The sequence below is a fragment of the Micromesistius poutassou genome (assembly GCF_964030765.1).
Source record: "Micromesistius poutassou genome assembly, chromosome: 1".
Taxonomy (NCBI): domain Eukaryota; kingdom Metazoa; phylum Chordata; class Actinopteri; order Gadiformes; family Gadidae; genus Micromesistius; species Micromesistius poutassou.
The window spans coordinates 2,896,792-2,923,058 of NC_140271.1; the positions used below are offsets into that span (position 1 = coordinate 2,896,792).

The following is a 26,267-nucleotide window of genomic DNA, read 5'->3' on the forward strand; positions in this document are numbered from 1 at the left end:
AATACAAAACCTCGGCACCGCAACTGTCAAGACTCCCGCGATCGGACTCCCCTGGTTTCCTGCCGGAAAGTCAACGGAAAAGTCAACCGTTGAGAGTTTTGGTGGAGTTCCGAACCCGGCAACCGCACGCCTAACAAGACGGCGGTTCGGCCTACAGGGGGACGTGTCGACCAATGAGAAGCGTCGGCCCCCGTACCAGAGAGGGACATTCCAGAAGGTGCCGTTGGGGTTTATGGGCGACATGACTTCCCCTCTCCACCTCTTATCGACCGGCCGTCCAATTAACGGGCCTCATCGCCCGCAGGATTACAGACACCGAGACGGCTGAGCCTCGGGCCCTGCGGGGAGATTTTACAACAACTGGCACAGGCCTTAATCCTCCTCCTCCTCCTCCACCTCCTCTTCCTCCCCCCCCCCCCACCCCGGCACAAAGAGCAGGATCAGAGGGGTGGGGGAGCATTTACGATAATCCTGGTATCACATGTCCATACGATAAACAGCCTTCATGTTCCTCGTAACTCATACCGGACGGGGGCCATTGTTTTAAAGGTCGGGACCCCTTTAGAGAGGACGGGGGGGGGGGGGGGTCTCGGCTGAGTAGCGTTGGCCCAGGCATTTCTATTTTAAAGCAGTGGTTGATTTAGGGTTGTATGTTGGGCAATACACAATATGTTAGGTTTGTTTAGCCTTTCAAAATCATTTTTTGGACAAGTGTTTCTTTTTAAGGGGGTCGTTTTCTCGAACCTCTGAGCCACTCACTTAAGTCTGTTTGCAGTCCGTCATAGTTTGCATATAGTCGGTTGGCCGTTGACAGGTCAGTATTTTTAGACGTTATATCCTGTCATGACAAACATGTCTGCGTGTGTGACTGCCTGTGTGTTTAAATCATAGCACTCACACTCACTGTCTCAAAGTACTTTTTATTTGTTGTTTTACGTTTACTACGCTGCAAACTTTAATTGATGCTGACACTACGTCATAGTAACGTTACGACGTGCCTCAAAGTGTCACACACTAGTGACATGTTTTGATTTGAATGTCTCTGGGGGTACAATTCTGACGTTGAAACATGAAAATAAGAACAATTGAACATGCAGCTGCAATTGGATCTGTTCCAACAATTTGAATGCAAACATGGAAATGTAATATTGTGCGTGTTCTGAACAAAAATGCAAAGCGAGATGCAAATAAGTCCCGCAGCCGGCACATTTCTGGCACCGTGCCAGACGTGGGGCTAGACTGAACGACTTCAGCGTCGTTAAAACGGAAGGAAAAACGATTCGTCCACCTGGCAGGTTGAAGATGGCTTCAACAATGAATCCATTAAGTATCACGGTTGAGAATCTAAACCGCCAGAAAGTTGAGTTCATTAAAATGATTCCTATCTTCCCCACTGAGAGACCACTTGGCACGGCCTGAAGGTAAAACCACCCCCAATGTCTGCCTTCTTCTGCTTTTTATCAGTTGGTGAGATAACGCATTTCTCTGTCTTATGCAAAGAGTGCGGAGCTTGAGGTGAACCACTGGTTTATTGCACGTCTTGCTCTGAATGTAAAAAGCAGCCCTTACACACTGATAAGGCCTTCTCATAGAGGCACTATGGAGTCTAATGGAGGAGGAGAAAGCTAGCAACCGAGATATGTTCAGTAAAAGAATAATAATAATTATTATTCACTACTTAATGTTTTTTTCTGAGGCTCAATCCAAATCGATGGGTGGGGGTCCCCTCGAAGCATGCAGTCTGTCCATGACTGGTGTGTGCATGTGTGTGTGGTGTACGTGTGTGTGCGAGAGCGTGTGCATGTATATGTGTTTGTGTATGTGTGTGTTTGTGCATATATGTGTTCGTAAAAGGTACAGCGTCACCCAGGATACAGCTTCTTCTCTTGCCACACAGACAAGAGGACAAGCCACACACACACACACACACACACACACACACACAGACCAATGAACACACTCACACACACACACACACACACACACACACACACACACACACACAAACCAACGAACACACACACACACACACACACTCCTTTAAATATCACACACATGGAAATGTTCATTTATGAGTGTACTCTGTGTGCCATGCAGCTGTTTGGCAGAAGATTGGAGCGGGCATGGAGTGTGTGTGTGTGTGTGTGTGTATGGGGGGGGGGGGGGGGGTGGTATGGTTGGAGATGGGTCAACAGAACCACAGTGTGACCACCTGGCCCGGAGCCCAGGCAGGGTCAGGAAGTGTCTGCAAGGACTCACCCCCACCCCCCCCTCCCCCCCGCCCCTCGTCCATTCAGCCAGTCACCTCAAAGCATTAGTAATGCATTCCTCCACTAGAGCTACATGCAGCGTAATTCAATTTCCTAGACACTGGGACCGTGTGAAATTGAATTCCTGCGTCTTCCCTCCTCATCAGTCTGGCAGGAGAAAGTCCAGATGACCACCTCAATGAGGAGCAGTCACCCCCCAACCTCGACCCCACAACAAACAGAAGAGGATATGATGTCACCTCTACATCAATGTGTCGCCATCTGTCTGCCGACGGAACGCGTGTGTGTGAGCTGGAATGAGCACACATGTGCAGAAATCTCCTGCACACATTCAAGAGCAAATGGCGTCAGGCGGCATTAGGATAAATGCATGCCATCCATCGCACTAAAAATACACTCAAGTTACTAAAACAAGAGCAGGTACGAAACAATGTCCACTGGAAACAATGTGCATGTGTTCCATTCTTTTTATGTACACCCCATTAGGCCCATCCCCATGGAAGAGGTACAATAATAAACTCATTTGTTATTTACACAAAACCTACTAATGTCTTTTTTTCTGTATCCGAGACCCTTTTCTTCTTCTTAAAATATAAAAAGTGCAAGCACCGCACATGTGCCAGATGTTTATTTTTCACTAAACTATTAAAAAAAAGAAATCCTCCCTATGACAACCGTAAGACTCCCCTCATCATGTCCCCCCCCCCCATCCTCCCCACATACCACATCGCCGGCACAACAGCTGGCCGTCGGTCCGCAGGAAGCAGACCGAGCCAGACTCTGTGGCCCGCTGATGACATGGCCCCCTCATTCGCCGTCTGCTCCGAGAGCGAGAGAGCGAGAGAGGAAAGGTCACCGAACACAACGCTCCCTCTCTCTTCCACATGGTCAAAGGAACAGGCATTCGGGGGGGGCGCCTCAGCCATGTTGAGGCAGATGTACAGAGTGCAACCACACAACGGTGGCCCCATGCCTATCACGCTAATCTGTGCAACAGCAGCTCTTCAGTGCTCTGCATCCGGGCTGGACGGATAGTGTGCTGTAGCGGGTGACGGGGTGTTTGACTGCCAGTTTGAAGGTTCTTCTGGGCATGTAGGCATCATTATTTCCCCTACTTGTAAAAAAAAAAATACCCCCCCCAAAAAAATAAATAATAATCCCATCGTTTTAGATAAAGGAGTCTGACAAATTACCAAATCTTTGGAATAATTTACATTACAGACATAAAATATACTGATAGAAATTTCTAAACAACACAAATAAAGAATTTGAGATGGAATGGGGCGTCTGTGTGAGAATGTGTTTGTGCTGCTACCTAGTGTTGTCGGGCCATACTGCTCGCATGTGGCAGCTGAAACAAACAGTTGTTTGTGAAGCCATAACACAGGATGAAATGGCCTTTTTCATCTTTTTTTTTTTTTTACTGTCAATGCATTTAAAACAGAAGCGAATTACAGTTACGATTTTGGTTTATTTTTTATTTTTTAAAACAGTGTTCAAGCTCAATGTAACCACAAGTTTAACAAACATTTTTGTTATCACAAAAAAGATTTATAAAACAATGAGTCAGTCTGCACTGGTCTTCTCAGAGAGAGCGAGAGAAAAAAAAAATGATGAAAGATGTAAACTATTCATTAAATTAAATGAAACGTACGTTTGCAAGATACTCTAAAATGCAATTTAAAAAACATTATCAAAATGAACAAAGCAAAATAAAAAAAAAACGTATGTTGTTTAAAATCAATTAAAATGATTGCTTAAGATAACGTCATCCAAGATTTTACTCAATTTTCAAACATTTATATTCTGTACAACATCATTTCATGACAAATAAACAAAGTGTCCTACCCCCAAAAACAGTAACATCGCGCCGGAATATTAACATTTGTATATTTTACAGAGCACAGAAGAGTACGCTAGTAAGTTTTTAAGTCACAATCCCGATTTCATCGCCCAGGCAACCCCGTGGCGGGAACGTCACAGACCTAGACCTAGATAAGTGAAGACATAAAAAACAAGATCTTGTGCTTTGTCGTTTGGTCCAGTCCTACACAAACCAAAGAAGGACCAACTCCTCCTTCGGGAAACTTGGTACACCATGCAGAAATATGGAGGCAGTAGTAGCACAAATATGTCACATATTTCACTTCAGATTCTTAAGGACTGTCATGCTTACGGAGGGAAAAAAATATGACTATGCAGAGGATTCACATGAACTCTGGAGAGGAATACACCGACACAACAAAACAACGCCCCCACGGCATCCGTCCTGCAGGGTCGGGCTAACTCGTTCACCACTCAAAATGCTAAAACACATTTGTGAGACAGAGCCAATAAAAGCGCCTGACTTAAATCTTCCAGCTTGGCCGATGCGTCAACAGCAAACCCAAACCGCATTCCATATCAACTTTCTTTAGGAAAGTTTAACGCAAGTGACTGCAAACCCAAACTCACAAAGGTGTATTATTTGACGTCTCGTGTATTACCAGACAATGCGGCACGCTTCAGGGGCCAACAGCACTTCAAAATTGTATATACAAAAAAGGGGCAGTTGTGAGTTTACAGACGCTCATTGTAGTTCTACCTGTAAGGCTGCAGATGACAGCAACATCATGACGCGCACTAACGTCTCCTGTCCGTTCGGTCCTCTGTAAGTCATCCTGTACAAACATTTGTGCTTTCTAGCGGTACAAAAGATTCTCTTCTGTAGTAAACGTGATCCCTGGTGGATACCACAGTACTGGGGGAGTATAGAAGGGTAAGAGAGTGGGGGTCCAGTCCAGTCTGGCTCCAATGGCTGGATGGAAATCGTTTTCAAACACTCTCCCCAGATAAACCTATTCCACATATGAACAAAACTTAAAAAAAAAAAAACTGTCCAACATGCATTCCAAATGCGCATCATCAGTGGCTTTCTCACCGCGTCGTAAAAAGGGGTTCAAATCAGTAAGAGATACACACAGGTAACGACATACTTCTGTAAATAAAAAAAATCACAGGCTTTTCTCATGTGACCAGACATACGATACGTGTGCAAGACTGCAAAAATCACTGGTCCCATACAGTCCCCATGTGGGCAGAAGAATAACATAAGACAGGTGAACGGTAACAAAAGTACATGCTTGTTTTATACACCACAGTGTACACTGGGTAGTGGCTCAAATGGGAGTGGCTGACCTGAATATAGCAGGCTGGATTGGGGGCGGGGGGTATGAAAGCACCACCACCCGTCTCCTCCCCCCCACCCGCCCCCGCCCCAAACCTATATCTGAAACAAAATACACCACAATGCGAGATGATGGATATTCAACGAAGGTTGTCTGTTGTTACACTCCCTGAAACACAGCAACGATGGAATGGTGTGAGACACGCGCTCAAGTGGGTCGTGGGTGTTTTCCGTGCCCGTACAGTCGTTTTGCACCCACTCTCTACGACATTTATAGACTAGCGCGGCGTCAAGTGGAACCGCGGGAAACGCCGAGTAGTCATCACCGACAAGTCCAGAATCTCGCATGGATTCCGCTCTGGACTTGTCGGCTCGTCAGATCCTACGCTAGGACGCATTTATCATCAAAGAATGGCCAAGATTAAATCAGAGGAAAACCATTTTGCAGAAAAAACAAAAAAACTAATAATGAATCGCACCGCAAATAAATCAAATTCTGCAATGTTAGTCCAACGGCCTTCTGATAACAGAATATCATCACAGCTGAATGAATGACCAGATGAATGAATGGATCTGATGTACAGATGTAGGGTCACTCTCAAACATGTGAATGATGTGTTCCATGCATCGTTTGTATGTGTATGGGTTTGCGTTTGTGTGCGTCTGTGTGTACGAGTTTTCACGCGTGTGTGTGTGTGTGTGTATGAGTTTGCGCGTGTCTGTTTACGAGTTTGCACGTGTGTGCGTGTGTGTGTGTGTGTGAGAATAGGAGTTTGCGCTTGTGTGAGTGCATGAGTTTGCCTGTGTGTGTTTATAGACGTGCGTGTGTGTGTGTACGGGTGGGTGGAGAGAGAGCGAGGCCAGGCGTGGTCTAGTGGGCTGCGGGTTCGTCCAGCTCTGGTGGGCTGTTGGCCAGGTACTTGGCCCTCATGCTGGAGGTGTACTGCAGAGAAACACAGGACATGGCACACGAGTTAGTTTCGCTTGCGTTTCTTTACAACTATTGCATGCGTGAGCTATTTGGGATTGTATCATTAGCTTCAACATCACAGAAAAATGTTGAAACTTAATAAAGGTGATCTAAAATCGGACAATGTCGATGTCCAACAAGAGGTTTGTAAACTACGTCTACAGCTAAAGTGTCTTAATCATGTATATGGCTGCCGTTTAGGTTTTTAATGAATCCATATTTGTAGTTTTGGTGGCCATCTTAAGTAAAACTACATTGCAAGCGGGCTATATTCCACTCCATACTCCGATACGGATACAGACAAGTCAGTGTATTTTTCTGCCAAGGGTAAAACATACAGTCCATCTTTCACCCTCAGTTCACTGCTTGTTCGACCATCGTCATCTCGTGTGCCACCTTCATGCACACTTCAGCCGGGGACCATGCGAGTCACAATGCAAGTGATCGAAGCTCCAAATACGTACGGGAGGAATAACCTGGTTCGTTTGTACGACCACACTCGCCAAGAAAAGTGTCATCGTACAAACCAAACGTTGGAATGAAAGTTGTTATTATTTACAACGCCTGTGCTGTAGTGCAACGTTGCGCTACGAGATGATATCAAACTTACCTTGGAGGCAGAGTGGCAATATTGTTTTGAATAGTTGTGTGTATGCTACATTACATCATCAAGACATAAGTGCACTGCACTCTACTGTGGTCCATTAGAAAAATGCAACGGCGGGCACTTTCATGTACGTATCAACTTTGGCCGTATCAACAGCCCGTTTAGGGATGAGGAATAAATCAATTGTAACCAATAAACTTAAGTACAATATTTTCCAAGAAACCGATCTATACAGCCCCAGGAATTAGCTTCGACGTACTGATACACCACATCCTAACGTTGTTAATACAATATCCACTCTCCGATCATAGTATCACAACAACAAAAGTTGGGGCCACGGAAATCCAGTTACTGAGAAAAAAAAAGAACAAAATGCGAATAACAAACAGCAGTTTTGTGTCAAGGATTTCCCCAACGTCAGGTAGGAGAGGCTATCTCGTCATGTTGTGATAGCGAGCGCAGGTTCATGTCTTAAGACACGCGGTGGTGCGGGGGTTCTGGGAAAGAGGGAGGGGTGTGGGGGGGGGGTGGGGGTTAAGATGAACATGCAGCCCGAGGCCACAGCCGTCCAGAGTGCAGGTGAGAGACCCTACCTCCAGGCAAACGGACCAGAAGAGAGGAAGGGAGAGTGGGGCGAGCCTGGGACTCTGGCTGGGATGCGGACGTTAAAGGTGCTACTGGGTAGGCTGGGATTTGGGGGGGGGGGCTGCGATTCCAGGGGTGGGGGGGGGGATATGGGAGGGGGTGGGTGTCCACAGTCCAGCAATCAGGGACAGAGGAGGGGTTTGGGTGGGGTGGGGTGGGGTGGGGTCGGGTTAGGTGGTGGTGGTGGTGGTGGTGGCAGGCATGAGTAGTACCTGTTAGCGATAGGAGATGGAGGTGATGGAGGTTACCAAAACGATCTGGAACTCCCCGAGGGCTTTAATTGCCAGCTCTGACCGCTGCTACTGTCGGCGGCGGTCAAATACAACTGGACGGATTCGGCGGAGGGGGGGGAGAGAGAGGGGGGGAGAGACGACAACAAGAACCACAAGAGAGGAGAGGAGGGAGAGAGAGAGAGAGAGAAAGAGAGCGAGTGGATACAACAACGCCGAGGCTCAGCTGGACATACCAGGAGGAGTTCTCAGAAGGACGGCAGAGGAAACCGGGGGAGGAAAAACCAGGGGAGGAAAAACCAGGGGAGGAAAAACCAGGGGAGGAAAAACCAGGGGAGGAAAAACCAGGGGAGTAGTCGGGGAAGAGGAGAGGAGGGGCGAGACTAAAGCTGGGATTTGCGACACAAGGGACCGACGCGATGTCAGAAACGTTCCATAAACCCCTGGGATCGTTTGTCGCCCTTGCGTCCAGAGTGACGGAGAAGACGAGTGGGTAAGGCTAGGGCCGCGGGGGAATGGTTCAACGTTACGAACACGGGTTCAAGAGGTGCCGTCGACGCCGCATGCTGCCTTTGAGGATACACCCATTCATAAAGGTGGCGTGTGTACGTCTTAAGGTCAAACAGGAAAATTACTAATTAGAAATAAGCACACACACACACAAAAAAAAATCAATAATAATAAGCCTACTGATTTATTTTCTTTTACGTTTAACAACACCTCTCCAAAAAAAAAAAGAGATGGACGGAATTAATTAACCAAAGCGTCGAAGGAAGACGCGAGCGAGCGACCGCAGACATTTCCATGCTTCCCACGTGCAACTAGGGAGAGACGCTGAGAGCACTGGTCAGCCGGGGCAGGGCGCGGCCCTGAGAGAGGACGACGTGTTCGGGGAGGGGAACTGATTACAGCCGCGCCGATCCTCCGGAGGGAGGGGGGGGGGGGGGGGGGGGGGGGGGGGGGGCGCGGTAAGGGGGATCAGACGGGGGGGGGGAGGGGGGGGGCGCTTTTCCCTTTTCTACCCCGGCGAACGGAGCACTGTGCTGTTACTTACAGAGGGGGGAGGAGACTCTCGTCCGATCAGCGGGGTGTTTTCGCAGCGCGGGTTCTGGAAGGCGGCGTTCTGAGCCCTGGGGATCGCACACACACACACATACACACACAGTATATTAATATATAAAGAAGACGAATAAATCCTTCTTCTTATTCACCCGTTGGCGAGCGACATAGGGAACATGTGGACACATTAACATTTTTTTTCAAACAGATGTTAAGCGACACACTTTTGGTAAAGAAACATTCTCACATTACTTTGGATAGGACCATGACTAACTGAAATAAGCTCCATAATACCGTGTTGCACGGAACACAACAAAAACGAATGTGTGAGAATATAAATATATACATTAATGGCACACACACACACACACACACACACACACACACACACACAGCTAGTAGGGTAACAGAGTCAGGGTCTTCCCCCCTCAGCATGCCAAGGCCAGGGGGCCAGCCGAGGTCAGCCCCCACCATCCCCCACCCACACCCCCACTAATCTCGCGCGGGGCCTTGGGTTTCAAAGACCGCCCAGCTGGGGAGCAACAGCTGCATGCGTCGGGCACCGCAGTCAGTACGCACTGGAGAAGTCTTCTCATTTGGCTCAAAACTGTGACCAAAACGGTTGAATTTGCCATCCTCTTATTATGTGGATAGGGCAAAATGACAGGGCGAAGTGGTGCCAGTAAAAATAAAAATAGGAGGCATAGAGGTCATAGTTCACCCAAAACAATATAATTGTTGCTAAGTTGGTGTCGTTTTCTTTTCCCCATTGTAATTTTAAAACAGTTAGATGTTAGATGTTTTATTGGAAAAACACTAACAACAACAACAATAAGAACAATGCAACATCACGAGTAAGTGCTGTGTGGAGGCAGTCAGTGGCTTTCACTCAGTTACCGCAGAGCTGCAACGCAAAGCGAGATCGCACACCAGACCAGCTACGGATCACCGCGTCGGGCAGCAAGAGAAGTAGAGCGACAACGCACGTCGGCACATTGAAGGTTAGGTCTTGTTCTGTGTTTAATGCGATGGGTTTTGAGCAGCGCTGCATGCAGCCACTGTGTGAGTGCTCTCACTGGAAACACGACCCCTTTAAGTTCCGCTTAGGACAAAGGGCTAAAGAAAAATGTGGTTTGTACACGGTGCAAAGTGTACATGTACATGTCAATGAAATTACGCCGCAGCACTAATGCTCATGCATGCGAGATAAGAGAATGCGAACACGAACACACACACGCCAGAAAAGATCAATCGTAACTGAGAGTATATTACATAATAACCAGCCTGGGACCACAAGTGGGTCGAGATAGTTTAGAAAGTAGGAGGGGGGGCGGGGCGTGAAGGGTTGGTTCGTGAGGAAAGAGATGTCGAGGTACTGGGAGTAAAAAAGAAAAAGCCTATGCAATAAAATCGGTTTATTTCAAGTGAGTCAGTCTTTTAAAAAAATGAATGTTCACAAATGGATGGTACGTGACAAAGGCCACGCTTACACTGCAAAAAGGCGAGACCCTGCTCTTGGGCCACCCTTTGGGGTGCTTCCAGTTTGCTCCAGAACCACGGCTTTTACCTGATATTGGGGTTAGCGATTATTCATTGCGATTAACCGAGCATCAGTTTGCCATCCCTGCCACATTCCTCAGACGGACACACAGACGGATTCCGGCGCTCTTAACGACAACGCCTGTTGACTTGTTAGAGCGTAATTGTTGAGTTGCTATCGTTTGCCGTTTCCTTTTTAATCCGCTTACACGGTTTCTCTCAGTGTATTTCTTTGAATGCATGAACCGCGACCTTTAACGATGACCCCCGGCACGGAGACAAAAAAAACGCAAACAACCGTGCGGCCCTTCCCAGAGGGAGGGGGGGGGAGGGCGTTGGCGTTCACACTCACATGTACTCGGTGACGGGCGCGTTGCTGACGGTGTGTGCGGCGGCGGGGATGCTGGTCTCGCTGCCGTAGCTGCTGCCACAGCTGTACAGGCTGGGCATGTGCACGCGGTACAGGTTCTCGTGGTTCTGCCGGCCGCCGTGGCCCAGGGAGTCGTCCTCCTCGCCGTCGTCCTCCTCGCTCCTGGAGAACAAAAACAACCAAGACCAAAGAAAAAAAAGAGGTCAGACGTGCAGTTACAACCGAACCGCCACCAGGAGGAGCCCTTCGCCACTGGGGATGGACGAAGGGCACTACAATACAAAAGGAAAAGGGAAGAAAAAATAAAAAAAGCTCCTCTTATCCACGTTTCCAGTGGATCGAATGTGGTTTCCTTTGTGCTTAATGCGATGGAAGACGGCGTCTAAAAATAGCCTCTCTCGGAACATGCAAAGCTCCCTTTGTGAACCAGAGTTCTTCTGACACTTTGGCACCCGGTGGTTTTCACTGCGATCTGGTGGGGATGATGGTGGGGACGGGGGGGGGGGGGGGGGGTCGGTAACAGTAACTCACATGACCAAGGCTGTTAAATAGCGGCAATAGAAGCACATGGTGCATCATGATGCCCCTCGAGCGTACAGTACCGCTTCCCCCCCCCCCCACCCCACACCCGGGGCGCTGTGCAGCATAGCCAAACAATGACATCACCGCCAGCCAATCAGTGCACGCGTAATAAAAAAGTACAAAGGGCAGAGCGAGAGATGCTGAGCTTTGCATTGTGGGGGCTCTTTAACTCAACGACTAATAATATTATGCTTCTGTATGTTCCAAATTTGCAGCGGTAGGGAAATATTATATAAAGAGCTGGACGGCTCCCAGGGCAGTTTGAAGACGGAGGGGGAACTCACAGAGAGGGGGAACTAAAACAGAGCGGGGAGCTCAGCCAAATGACTTAAAGGCATACACGTAGGCCCGGGAATGACCCACTGGACTCGATCAGGCAAGGCCATATGTCCACTCCAGTTAGGGCACGTGCTAGTCTCCTTCGATGATCAAATGGAGTATAACAGTATGAAGCACAAAGGGTTTTTATATTTCCTGTGTTAACCATGTTAAGCCATCCACTACTTAAAGGGATAAGTCATTTAGGAGCGGGAAGAAGTGAGGTGTCGTCCTGTACAGTTTCCTGCACCCCGTGTTTAACCGTGTTCATTGAGCTTTAGCATAGGAGTTAGACGGTTTAACCATGACAACATTTAGCTGAGGCCGCATTATGTTTTAATCCGTCGCCAAACGAATGCTAATCTCGCCACGGCGACGAAGGAAGCGTTAAGAGGACGAGTAGACTGGCCTCGTCATCGGTTATACCGATCTCAAAGCCAGCGCGCCCGGGCCCCCCTTAACTAACGCCGTGCCGCGGGCCTAGCCGGGCAAAAAGCCCACTTCCCTAAACCCAACGTTGCGCTCAAAAGGAGAGAACGGAAATCGGATGCGTTTCATCCCCTTTTCCACGGCGAGCGACCCGTTCCAAGAGCGCACGCACGCACGCACGCATGCACGCACGCACACACACACACACACACGTCGGAGGTAGGATGTGGAAAGATTCTTTCCTCCGGCCCGGGGCAATTAGGTGGGCTGACAGGAAGCGGTGTCTTTAGAGGGAGCAGCTGGAGTGGGCTGGCCTGGCTCCAGCTGCTCTGGGGAGCACACAGCGAGTCTATCATCGGCGCGGGGCTGGAAAGGCAGACGCAGCAGTGGCCACGCTCAATGGATTCATCCGGCGGTTCGTTAGGGCCGTCTGCCCGCTCCGACGCCGCTCAAAAAGCACCCAGAGGTGCCCTGGACCCCGTGTCCTGATTTAAATTTTTTTTTAGTTTTTTTGAGTTCATGAAGAGGGCCGGGGCGAATAGCGGAAACCCTAATGTTTCACTTCCCCCCCGTTTTAATGTTGTTTACTCGGAAAGACGGAGGGGCGAGGACGGCTTTTAGAGCTTTTTTTTGCGGAGTCACCTTTTTTTTTCTCCCTTTAATAGGCCTGCTTCAGAGTAAAACGTGTATTAAGCAACTCCACACGAGTGGAGTGGGAGCTGGTTGGATCGTGCCGGCGATGAGCGCATCCGACAGGCTTTATGTGACCGCGTTGGTGAATGGTGATGTGTTATTGGCTGGATTACAGGGTAAGCCGGGCCAAGAATTCATCACTTCCAAAATAAAGAATCTTGGATATATTGGTTGGAGATTTGCGATTCGCCACATTGCCAAATAGGGGAATAATACAACTGTACAAAAATGACTATTACTATACTGTCATTTAGCAGATACTTTAAAAAGAGATTTACAGGGAATTGTATAAGAGGTTTTTAATGAGCAGGTAGGGGGTGAGGCATCGTGCTCAAGGGTGCCCTCAGGTAGACTGCCGTGACAGTGGCTTTCAAACTCGCAACCTTTTTCGGCTGGCAGTCACACACACACACACACACACACACACACACACAACACCGTACCAAGCTGGGGACGACCCTGCCACCTGAACCCGGGTGGAGAACCGATTCCATGTGAGCCAAAACGTGGGCGTGCGTTACCCTTTGCTGTGCCAGGTGTGAGGGATGCTGCAGATGATGGAGGTGAACATGAGGGCCGTGACGAAGGAGAAGAAGAGCAGGTAGATCAGGCCCTCCAGCCCGTCGTAGCACAGGCCGGTCATGGCCTGCACGTAGTCCTGGAGCACACAGGGAGGAGGAGGGGGGAGGAGCTTTGGTGAGGCAGCACGTGTTGATCACGGTTAAGACGATTAAGATCAGCTTTTTGTTCCGAACAGCTTTTCTTTATTTGCTTATGAGAGACCGAGGCTGGATGTACAGTATGTGCCCACATTTTGCCACACACACACACACAATAATGACTACTGAAAAATGACATTCATAGGGAGCTACTTGAAAAAACATTGATTTTCTCTCTTCTTCTACACCACAAAATGCGTCATGCGATAATGGAAGACCCATTTTGCTTAACCAAAACCAAGCAATTGCTTCAGCACCACACGTTTCTGTTGAAAAAAAACCCCCTCATTTACGTAGAATAGTAATGTTGTGTGGAATAATTTATGATATGCACGGTCGACACTGCGGCTAGTAGACAACACAGAGGACGGTTTGAGGACACGGAGCAGGGCATCAGACAGATGCCCTGTGTGTGTGTGTGTGTGTGTGTGTGTGTGTGTGTGTGTGTGTGTGTGTGTGTGTGTGTGTGTGTGTGTGTGTGTGTACCATGTGCAGGCTGCGGCAGTCCACCAGCGCCGTGAGCTGGTGCAGGCCGATCTCCGTGGTGTTCAGTACCCCCTGGATCTGCTCCAGATTCGGCTGATGAGAGAGAGAGAGAGAGAGAGAGAGAGAACAAGAGAGAGAGTAACAGAACAAGAGAGAGAGAGAGACAGAGAACAAGAGAGAGAGAGAGACAGAGAGAGGTAAACCCTAAGAATCGGCACAGGGTTGGTGTTCCGTTCCTCTCTCTGGTGTCTGGAGAACGTCTCCCTAAGGGCCCGGCCGTGGGACCACACAACGGGGTCCTTGGTGAACGGACTACATTTAAAAACAGAGCTTTTCTAACCAGTGGCCACTCGAACTGCTTCACAATATTGCCCTGACATTCATGCACACACATTCACACACCGACGGCGGAGTCAACCATGCAAGGCGACAGACAGCTCGCCGGGAGCAGTCTGTCTCAGAAGTGCTCTGTGGTCGTTCTGGGTTATATCGTCAAGGCCGAGAGAAATAACGGGAGAATCTCGTCACACAATGATGCGTTACATCTCTGGTGAGAACGAGGCCCGTTTCTCATCTATTTTATAGATCGGAAGATTACCAGTAAAATTAGGTCAATCGGTTTGAACCTCTTAACAATATAATTATTTTTGAACCTCTTTAAAAAAAAAAAAACCTAATATCAACAATTGAACAGATTGATTAATCAAGGAAAGATGCTTAAGAGTATAAAGAGTCAACGAGAACGCCAATCAATCTCCTCTACATATCCTCCGGGGAAATCCACCCCCCGCCCTTGTGCCTGTTTACTACTCGTTGTAATACTACTACTCCTTCTCCTACTGCTACACATGTCCCATGGCAGCGTACACGCATTTCCGATGACGCGGCACATTTCTCTGCGCGGGCGAGCGAGCTCCGCTGATGAAGCACGGCTCGCTCTCCCCGAGCTCATACCGCCGGCTCCCGCTGCAGTCCCACAACGCTGCGTGGTGGGTACCGGGCAGAGAGAGCATAATACGGTGGCAGCGGACAATCACACGGCCCCTCTAGTTCTCCCCCCCCCCCCCACCCCCGACAACAGGCCCTTTATGTAAACAGGTGCACTTCACGATCTGTCTTACCCCCACCGGGTGTGATTGTGATTGTGTGAGATTGTGTGCGTGCGTGCGTGTGATTGTGTGTGTGATTGTGTGTGCGTGCGTGTGATCAGGCTGTCAAATAACAACCAAAGGGCGGACTGTAGGTGTACAGCGTTTCCTTTTTGTGCAATGTTTGGGAAAGCATGAAGACACAGGCTGCCATGGTGAAGTGACGCTCATGGCTCTTAGTGGACATTCTTTTTTTTTTAGTTTATAAGGGGTACTGTGCTCCATAAAAAGTCTAAAAGATAAGGGGCACATAAAGACCTGCGCGCGCGTACATAATAATAATAAAGAAATGATGAAGTCTAACTAAATCTTTTTTTCAGAACTCAATAAAAATAAAAAACCCTTCTCCATAAAGACCTGCGCGCGCATATATAATAATAATAAAGAAATGATGAAGTCTAACTAAATCTTTTTTTCAGAACTCAATAAAAATAAAAAACCCTTCTCCACATGTATTTGGACTTTGTGTGCGTCAGCAGGTTGGCACCGCTCTGTCTTCAGCTGCTTATGGGCTCAGGATGGACTTGGTGCAGAGCCCTGGTGATGTTGCTACATGCTGCTGGTGGAGAACAGTAGAGTACAGCGGAGCACCCACCCCCCACCACACACACACACACACACACACACACACACACACACACACACACACACACACACACACACACACACACACACACACACACACACACACACACACACACACACACACACACACACACACACACACACACACACACCTACCTTGGTTTCCGTGTACTCCCTGGCCGCGGAACGCAGCAGCTCGGACACGTCGTCCTGCATCTCTACCAGCGCCTTATGGCTCCCGGACAGCTTCTGCATACATGGGGGTTTAAAAGAGAGATAGATATCTATATATAAAACAACACCAGACACACACACACACACACACACACACATCAGTCTAGAGGTCTGCTATCGAGCGCTTAGCGAGGAGCGCGGTCCCGTCACTCTCCCCGCTGTCTGTGCACTCTGAGGCACCGCTGGTGGCGGACGGCGGTGCGTGGACTGTGTACATGTGGAAGCAAAACGCTGTGCATTATACATAACCCGGCCTCTGCAAAAAAAAAAGGGAGCTGCCCGGGGCCTAAGTGGCACTCAGCGGTTTTCATTAATTCATGAAGGCCGCGAGGGTGAAATAGATGATGAATGATTTCAGGGCAATCTGCTGTTTTTTTGGGGGGTTTTCTTGTCTCCGAAAGGATGTTTTATAGTAGCAACATGATTGGATCGGAAACTAGTTCTCCTGTTATTCTCGTATCCCGTTCTGCATGCGTTTTTTTTGGTTTTTCCTTCCTGCTGCCGAGGTGGATGGGAATGTACTTTAGTCTGAAGAACGAGAACCCTTCTCCTCAGGGCCCACGTTTACTGGGGCCGAGAGAGGGATCACTCACGGCCTACCAGCCGCAGGTCATAAACAAGCCAAGAGACCATACGCACAAGTGTGTACGCTTGTATACGCCATCATGCAAATGTGTGTGTACGACGGAGGACTGCTACTCTTGGGTGTACGGAGAACCACAAGATCCCCAGACGTAAATACGGCAGTCGTCATCTTTTTCAAACCAAAATTTTAAATGTCAGTTCCACAAACCTGCTGGAACGGGTTGGCCTGCTCCACATTGCAGGTCAGGTAGTACTGCAGGATATCTGAGGGAGGCGGGGGAACACAGAAACACAATAGGCGTTGGAGTGTGTGCGTCAGCCGCAATGACAATAACACTCACGACCGTACACTTACGCCACCGGTTTAACAAACCCGATTTGAAAAGGGGCCCGTTTCAGACATGTGACTTTTGAATGTGTACCTTTGTGGTGGTAAACAGCCAGCCCTCCCCCTGTTGCCTCCTGTTGACGCGCCGCGCTCGTATTCCATGTGATTAGAGGCGTGCCGCGGTACGTTTATTTTGGTTGTATCGTCTTTCATCAACAGACGCAGACTCGAAAACGATTCCCAGGCCCCGACGGTTTCAGTTTTGGTGTCGCAGGCGCTACTGCCGAGCCCGAGGGAAACCCCGCGGTGGGAAGGGAGTCTCGGCGGTGAGGCCTTGAAGCAGACATTTCCAATCAAAAAAACCCACAATGCCGTTTGTAAATACGTCGTGCCGTCTTGCCTTTCTGACGAATTTTAAAGTCTGGCTTGTTGTTAAAATTCTGGCCGTAATTTTAACCAAGAAACAAAAACACGGACTCGTCGTGCGAGACTGCAGCGAGCGGGACACATTCATCAAGGGCGCAAAAACAAGACGATCATAAACCGTGTCTCTACCAAACGCACACACGCAGCCGTAGATAACAGAGCGGGCGTGTGTACGTGAGGCGGAAAATAGGAGACAGCAGGAGGGTCACATGCATGACTGAACCCTGGGGAGGGGGGGGGGGGGGGCGATGTACAGTACAGCAGCAGCGTACAATGCGAGCGCACAATAAAAGGACCATGGAAATCGTGCTTCGATTTAAAAAAGGCAGCCATGCACCAACCACAGCTGCAGACCTCGTCTCCATTATTCTGGCCCGGGCACAAAGACGTGCGCGCGCGCCGTTGTATTATTACCCCCCCCCCGCATAGAATTGGACGAGAGGACGAGCGGAGATGGACACACTGTGGAAGCCTGCGGGGTTTTGATAAGGCAGGCGTGTGTCGATAAAAAAAAAGAAAAAAAAAAAGGGTCTCTGGCTTTTATTTTCCAAAGTGGCTGGAGAACGACAGAGGGACGGAACACGCATACTGCGTTTCAATTGTTCCGCTCGCGCTCCGCCCACCGAGGGAGCAGATTGGTCGATTAATTACCGAAACGGCCGCACTGGAAAGGCGAGGGTTATATATGGGAAACCCAACCCATTAGCCTGTTAGCCAGAGACGCAGCTGATCATTCATTTTTTAGAGCCCTTTTTATGGCCCCATTGAAAAGACAAAGTCCCCCTCGCTTTGGTCCATAAAACAAGGGCCTTTTTTTAATGGTAATCAGGAACCGCGGGGGCGTTGAGAAGGCACCGGGCTGCCTACGCAAATAAAGACAACCGATGATTAGCGCGTCGTTAGTACCTGGTTTCATCACGCCATACTTCGCCGCTAATTCGGTCACGTAAAGTTGCGGGGAAACGCAGAAATCGCTGGAGGCCTGGAAAAGAAAAAGGACAGAGAATGTTCTTTTACACCCTGCAAAAATTTCACTTATAAAAAAAAAAAAGCTAAAAGAAAAAAAAAAGAATGAAACGGAACAATAACTGCAACACCCAACGGTGCGGGCTCGTTCTATGCTCTCCCTGGAGACCAGAATCATGGTTTCCATGGAGACACTCACCGCGGAGACGGCGAGCTCCAGGCCGAGGGAGGCCCAGCTGATAACCAGGGCCAGCACTGCAAACAGACACACCCTGGAGAGGCAGGAGAGCAGAGGTGCAAAGACATTTACCAATCATCCACTTCTCGGAGTTCTATATTGCATATGGTCTCTCCTGTATATGTGCTCACGTCTGCACTGCTGCTAATGCCTTTTACCCGTCTGCCTTCGTCTACCTCTCTAATATTGGGTTGTGTTGTTTGAGGCCCTTAAATGACCTCCCTGGGACCAGTAAAGCACTGAACCCAATCTCCTCTACGGTGAGTGGAGGAGGGACCTCGGGAGATCAACATTCTCCATCAAGTACGGAATACATAGGTGGGGTCGGATGAAAGCCCATACATTTTCCACCAAAGTCTTCATTGGAGTTCTTCCTTTTATCATTTGGTTTAACATATCCCAGTCAAATATCCCTGGATAGTTTACACAATAGTTTTGCACATGTATTTGGACATTTTGATGTCTTTCAATTTGGCAAACAGTTTTACTAGTTGTACTTACAAGCCTTGTTTTACTAGACACCAGCATAACACATTGCCTTTAGTGCTGCCGGGTGTGCCATTCGAGCGGTACTCACCCAATCAATGTTCCTTTGGAGTTGCGGATCAAGCCAAACAGCACCAGAAGGCAGATCAGCACATCGAACAGCAGCAGGCCTAAGTAGCCTAGCCATCTGTGGAACAAAACAAAGGAAAGATAACCACGGTGATGTCAATTAAATGAAGGCAGAAGAAGCGTAATATCATCTAAAACATAGACTAACAAACCAGATCTGGCTCCACCACACAGAGTGATATCACATCTATACTGCACTATATAGATCACCGAAGTAGATCACTCTTTGAAAGAACATATGGCCAACAGCAGAGGACCATATCTATCTAATGTTAAACCATTTCTAGACAAACCGAGGCCTTACAAGGAGGCCTAAGGAGCACATTTATCGGCCAGTGTGTAGTGTTTGTGTTCCAGGCTATAAACTCGACCTGCCAAGGTGGAACCAACCCTTTGCTCCGTCTGTACTTGCAGAGTCTGACGTGACCTCATTGTTGCAGAAGCAGGTCAACCAACAACTTGAATTACAGTCACGCACACACACGCACGTTATTCTGACGCTAACGTGGACTGTTGCATTTGGATACGTAATAAGCTTCCCACTGACTCCAAAGCCTTGCTCCTTCTCAACAAAAGCCTTCGACGTTACACTTTTGATTTATTTAGAGATTGCAGTAGCAGTCTTGGCTAGCATGGCGAGTATAGAACGAAACACCGGTTTAATGAGTCGCAAACCGAGCCTTATTATTTATGGATTGTTTCAAATTGTTCTAAGGGGGGTTTGGTTGTTCGGTGCGGTCTATTCACACACATGCCTTTGAAACCAATGCCCTGGCTGTGTTGGTTTGCTTGAGTGTCGCGCTAGAGGCTCAGTGCAATGTTAAATCAGCCGAAATGCAGAAGTTTGATGCAGATGTATAGAAGTTTTACCGCATCCGCTTTCTCGTGGCTAACGATCCAGGGAGATTCAAACATACGAATCGTTTGCAAGCGAAAAAACATGCGATGGCCTGACAGGGAAATTTAAAGATTCAGTTTGCGAACCCTGATGTACAGGAATGTACACGGGATAATGTTGTGCAACATGGGACTAGGGGGACAACAGGAATGAATTTGGAATAATTCAACTCCATGAAGTATAACAGATGTTTCTAACGAAGAGGAACACATTCAGGTCAAGGGAAAATAAATAAATCTAGAAATCGCATAATATTACTTCTTGAGCAAGAAGTAATATTGACATCATCCACAAAACTGCAGATATAATATAAAAACATGTGGTGCTTGTAAATCGTTCATTCCACTACCATCGTCCTTACTTTCTGCCGTCGTTTCCCATCCGGGATTCACAAAAGGACCAGCCTTAATTCATTTAATTAAATTATAATCACTGCATCGGCACGTGGTCCCGGTCCCGCTCCCCAGTGACAGCCCCTCACCTGTACCAGTCGTAGAGCTCCACCTCCGTGGCCAGGGCCTCCAGGGAGACGCGGCCGTGGTCCCAGAAGGTGATGCCCGCCATCTGCTGCACCAGATCCTCCAGCTGGCCCTGCAGCTTCCGGGTGATGGACAGGTAGTCCGTGTGCTTGGTGTACTGCACCTCCAGGTACTGCAGGTCCCCCTCCACCGTCTGGTTGAGGGAGAACGCACCCTCCGACACCTGGGGGGGGGGCATGGTTCAAGGGATGAAATCCAAAAAGGGCTTCGCTGCTAGGCATTGTGGGAAGCATTGCAGAGGGCCAAACAAGTGGGATGCTGTTTAAAAAAAAATCTATATATACATACATTGTTTTTATTTTTGGTTTTGCATAATTTGGCAGTCTGATCGTTTCAGGTCTTACCAGTTTCTGCACCCCTGTGACTGTGCGGTTGGCATGACGCAGTGAGTACGTCAGGCGGTTCACACCGTCGCACGTCTCGCTGTTCCCATAGAAACCGACGGCTATGCCAGCGCTGGGGGCAGACAAAAGAACGGATGGGGGGGGGAGAGGGGGTGAAGAAGAGGGGAAGAGAGAGAGAGAGAGAGAGAGGGGGGGGGGGGTGAGCCAAAATAAAGTAGGGGCAAGCAGGAGGAGAGGCATGTGAACTCCACATTAACCCCGTCAGTCCAGAGGTCTGTGAACAGACAGCATTGAGTTCCTGCGGCGCCATGGTAACCCGGAGGAATGGGCTAGCGATGCTGCGTGGCCCGCGCTGCAGAACCCAAACAAAGACTGCACTGAGAGAGCCGACCAGAGCCCCGGTTCTTGGCCCTTTACATTGAAATAGGAACCGTTTAGGAAATCAAAAAAAAAATAAAAGAGCCCAGAAAAAAAATGATGTCAAACATTTTGACCAGGGAGAAATACGACCAAAAATGTGCCCAGCGGGAACGACCCAGGGTAACCAATCTGATGTTTTCAGCAAGCTGATGTTTTCTGTTTTTTGTTAAAAACACACACTCGTACAAGTTTCACATTTAAATGTCAGCCTCCATATCCTCTGTGGTGTACACGAAACCAGGGCACGCAAAACCATCTAAAATGTGCAGCGATCAACTAACTGGTTGATGCGTAAACATGCTGCACATGAATAAAATAAAACTACTTCCAATTGACATTGATTTGTGTATACACATCCCTTTATACTCTCTCTATTGTAGAAATAAATAACGTTGAAAACCACACAAAATCGCATTATACAGCCAGTCCCGTACAAAGACACTGTGCCATGCAGAGAAGGCCTTTATAAAGCACCACATTGATAACGAAAGTACATTGAGCAACGGAAAAAGCGTTTTGTGGTGTGTGTGAATGGGCATGCCCATTTCCTGAGTGTTGCTAATCTCTTCCTCTCACACCGCTCACAGACGAGTAAAGACACTATCAACATGAGAACTCCAGGAAAATCCTCCCCCGTTTTTATGGTATCACAACACCGGGACCTAAAGGAAAACTCGGCTTAATGCTTGTGGGTTTTTAAAGGAGAGGCTCTTGGTGTGGGTATAGCCCTGCCTACCAATCAGTTTTCCTGTTTACAATAACGCAATCCTATTGGATAAAGGACTCAAGGAGCCTTTTGAAAGTGTGTGTGTGTGTGTGTGTGTGTGTGTGTGTGTGTGTGTGTGTGTGTGTGTGTGTGTGTAATTACTGGGCCACAGAGAAGCAGTGATTACAAGAAATAGAGGAAAACTTTTCATCAGCGCTTCTTCACATCGTCTGCAATACTGCTTGGAGTGAAATGACGCAATGGACTCAACCGAGATAGCTCCCGGGTGAGCCATCAACCGACAAATGAGGCCCAACAGGAAATAACTGAAGCCATGGGCTCTAGCTAGAGAAGGAAACAAACACTGAACAGTCTTCACAAAACAAGGCTTCCTTTTCCATTTAAAACACAAAAGTCCACTAAGGGATTCATGTAACCAAGTACTGGTATCATGTCTCACATTTCAAAGGTTTTGGTGTTGATGGTTGGTCTTAGAAGGAGAGCCTAACCATGCTAAAACAAAGAAGATAAAACAGGGAAGGGGTTTTGGGAGTGTATTTGGAAGATACTGAACAAAGAGAGAGGTACGGGAGGCCATTAGTTATAGAATACATTGGTTATGGAAAAGGATTTTATTGATAACATTATTTAAATCACTATCGAGCTACAGAATTGTCCAGATAATTTGAAGCTACCGCCTAGTAGAAATGTTACACATCGAGAGACTATAAATAACAGACCCCATGTGAGAAAATTAGGAACCTGGCATTTTCTTTTGCCCCGTCAAACAGCTGAACTGAACACCCACTGACAAGAGGTATACAAGAACAGCTGTGGAAGTACAAAAGTGAGGACCTTTAGGGCCAACCTCTTAGCACTACATTAAACCTCCACATTGTCTGCCACACCACTCCTTGTAGACCTTCAATTACACCAAGAGTAATAGACCATCCATCAACATAGCCTTATCGTGGCAATTCAAATGTCTGCGAAAGTGTGCTTGTGTTGACGTGTACAATATTGAAACTGCAATACATTTCTGAATAATTTAAATCCTGAGGATATCAGGTGTTGTGGTACAGCTACTTATGTTAATGAGCACAAGCTGAGCTTTCAACTTCTGTGGTTAAGCCATTGGTCGATTAAAAAAACTTGAGGAATTCCTTAACATGAAGAAACCTATTCAAAAATACTTTGCAAAACCAACATACCTTTGCTTATGAGATATGGCAGGACTTTGCTGCAAAGCTGGTTACTTGAACAAGATGTATAGAAATGTGAATCAGAACTTATGGCAATAATTAGGTAACTTAATATTTATAACACGCCATATGAATGTGTGCATGGCAGAATGTGTTGGTAGAAGGATAGTCCAGTGGTTAGGGTGTTTGAATCTGATCTAGGTTTGATTCACAAAGTCCTAATGGCAGTCTAGCAGTTAGGAATCCGGATGTCTTCCCTCGATCTGTTCTGCAAAATGACGAAATGCTGATGCAGATACTGCAGGCCCCACATTGCCAACATTTTGGTTGAATGAGGAAATGTTAATGTTGTCTATATTTTCCAGTCCATGGCCCTAGTGGAAAATACGCTGTCCTACCACATCCAGCACACACAACCCATCAGCTCCCCCAGAACCATTTCTTTCATGTCTATTGAGCCCAAGTTGAAGAGGCCCTCAACTTTTTACTTCAGCTGGCAAACACTGCTCTGATCATCAACGGAAGTTAGCATCACAGCCATCGCACAAGGTGCATCCGATGGCTCCCCTCCGTCCAAACTAAAAACTAAAATCTCTTAGCTTCAACTCTTGACGAGGAACGCCAGCATCAACTCACCACTTTCTCATGAATGACAACGTCAATCTTTGAACAAGGATAGTTTTTTCCACGTACACAGAAAGGCTTCGTGCGGACCCTCAAGTGGGATCACATAAAACGTCGAGTCGACGTGACACTGATGGCCAACGCCACCCGGCCGGCCTTTCCAGGCGGTCAAGCACCGGCGTTATCTCTGCGAAGGGCTCACCTGCAGACGAGCGTGGCGACGATGACACACCAGGCGGTGCAGCAGCAGTCGGCCCTGGCGGACTCCTGGCTCTTGGTGCGCCGGCAGCACAGCCAGAAGGAGTAGAAGAGCAGGAAGACCAGGTCCAGGGCCAGGCAGGCCAGAGCGATGCCGGCCAGCAGCACGATGGACTGTGGGGCGGTGGGAGCACGTGGACAGGAGGTCAGAGCTAAGGTCATTCATGGCGTTTGAGGTTAGGATCAAATGCCTGCTGGAACTTTTGCAAGACAATACAATACAAACACGGGATGCATTGGATCAGCTTTTGGATGTGTTTTTAAACCCTCAAATCTGTAAAATAAGAAATACAAGGATTTTTCCATAACTACTGTACATCATCACGTGGTTATTACACTTTTGACGTTACTTACTTGATGTACAGCATCTACAATTACAAATAATCTTTGGAATCCCTAGAAACATTGACTATATCACCATGTGTGGTCATCTCTACCCTAAAATACAGCTGTGCGTCACTCATTATGGCCGTGCTATATAAATAAAGTTGCCTAAAGGTTTGATAAACAATACAGCATCTTGAGAAGGAGGGGAAGCATAGTGCCCTTGGATGACCTCTGATCATTTGCCCAACAGCTGAGCATCTTGGAGTTATTCTGTCAGACATCATGACGTACCCAACAGCGGCTAGCATGGTGGGCCAAGTAAGAGAAACAGAGAGCTTTGCCCCTGTTTATGCAATGCGACTCACTGTTAAATTAAATGTTCAACGTTTAGCTGGTTAAAGTAATACAGATTAATTCAGGAACGTGATACATAATCACCACTATCATTTCAACACAATGTGTGGTCACAATAACAATGGAATCAAAGGCTATGTGCTTCTTGAGCCAACCAAAACAATTCAATGACAGATTTACCTCTTGATATGTTGGATCTGCAGGTTGAAAATCACTGCTGGTCTGCTCGAACCGGAGGTTGAAATGGGGAAGTCTGTGCAGGAAATTCACCCACCATGGAGGTGAGTAGCTCACAACTGCTGCCATCGCCACTCAAAAGTCAGTGCCGCTGTTTGCGGAAGCGCCTCGGCTTTTAAAAAAGGAGTGTGTTGCCGAAAGACACTTCGGATAGCGATGTTGTTGTTGTTGCTGTTGTCATCAATAAACCCCAAGGTTAGATGACTGACATCCTGATCGCCAGGCAGAACAAGTCACAGATGGTTGTTGTTTGAATCAGCACGTAAAGACCACTGACCAGTGTCTTCTACATAATCTAATAAAATAAACCACACGTATAACGCGACAGGCCGTTTACGCAATCTCCGATGAACACACGCAGATGAATCACAGCGGGTGAATTCGCTTCCTAATCATACATCACATCGCTGGAGAACTGCGTCCACTGGCTTAGCGATAGCATGGTACCTTGCTAGCGGTTGAGCCAGGATTAAAGTATCCCGTGTGACCTCGGCCGAGGTGGAATATAAGTGGAGATCCCAGTGTGTTGTGGCGTATCAAGTGTCCGCGACGGGTTTCAGTTTTGCTTCTTCAGACGTCCCCTCACCGTCTTCCGAAATGTCTCTTCCCTTCTTCTCTGCTAGCTGGGTTAGCCTGTAGCTAGCTCAACGGGGGTAGGTTACTCCACCGGTGATTTGTCAACGATGCAAATAACAGAGCCCCCCGTTGTTCCACTTTGTCGACATCTTGGTCTTCGGGTCGATCTTGGCTCATAGAGTAAGATATGTATGCAGTTGACTCATGTCATCTTTCTCCGTTGGTTTCAACCACGAAACGGTGAACGAGAAAGCGGTGGGAGATCGCCTCCAAACATTGAACAACGCAATCAGTAGCGCCAGACTATGCCTGCCGAGCACTGCGCCCAATGGAGGAGCTGGTAGGCAAATCGTCAGAATCAATCACACGCTGGGCTGAGAGAGGATGCTGAATTGTAGCGTTATCCCGGTCTACTGCAGTGTCATTTCCGGTGTCTTATTGCCTAAGAAGAAATGACCACGTTAGAAGAATAACAACATGACGATAAGAACAACGGCAATAGCAATACATTTGGAGTTTGTACTAATAATTTGACAAAGCTATATCTCAAACCTATCGAGCTCTCTGTCAAAAA

General features: G+C 47.8%; 1 protein-coding gene across 2 annotated transcripts; it reads right to left on the minus strand.

Moving 5' to 3' along the window:
- Positions 1 to 3,739: 3,739 nt before the first annotated feature.
- On the minus strand, positions 3,740 to 25,988 carry ttyh3a (tweety family member 3a; the record flags this gene model as incomplete). 2 transcript variants are annotated; one of them, XM_084488416.1, is made up of 14 exons in its annotated part: positions 25,061 to 25,988; positions 24,144 to 24,313; positions 20,990 to 21,101; positions 20,588 to 20,808; positions 19,171 to 19,266; positions 18,555 to 18,627; positions 18,296 to 18,371; positions 16,844 to 16,899; positions 15,973 to 16,065; positions 14,084 to 14,176; positions 13,400 to 13,536; positions 10,839 to 11,018; positions 8,943 to 9,018; positions 3,740 to 6,379 (listed from the first exon to the last, which is right to left on the minus strand). In XM_084488416.1, exons 1-14 carry the CDS (start codon positions 25,184 to 25,186, stop codon positions 6,308 to 6,310), a joined length of 1,581 nt encoding a protein of 526 aa, XP_084344542.1. In that variant the 5' UTR covers positions 25,187 to 25,988. The 2 variants fall into 2 exon arrangements, with proteins under 2 accessions (XP_084344542.1, XP_084344543.1); XM_084488417.1 differs by lacking the exon at positions 3,740 to 6,379 and adding an exon at positions 7,903 to 7,983.
- Between the last annotated feature and the right edge of the window lie 279 nt (positions 25,989 to 26,267).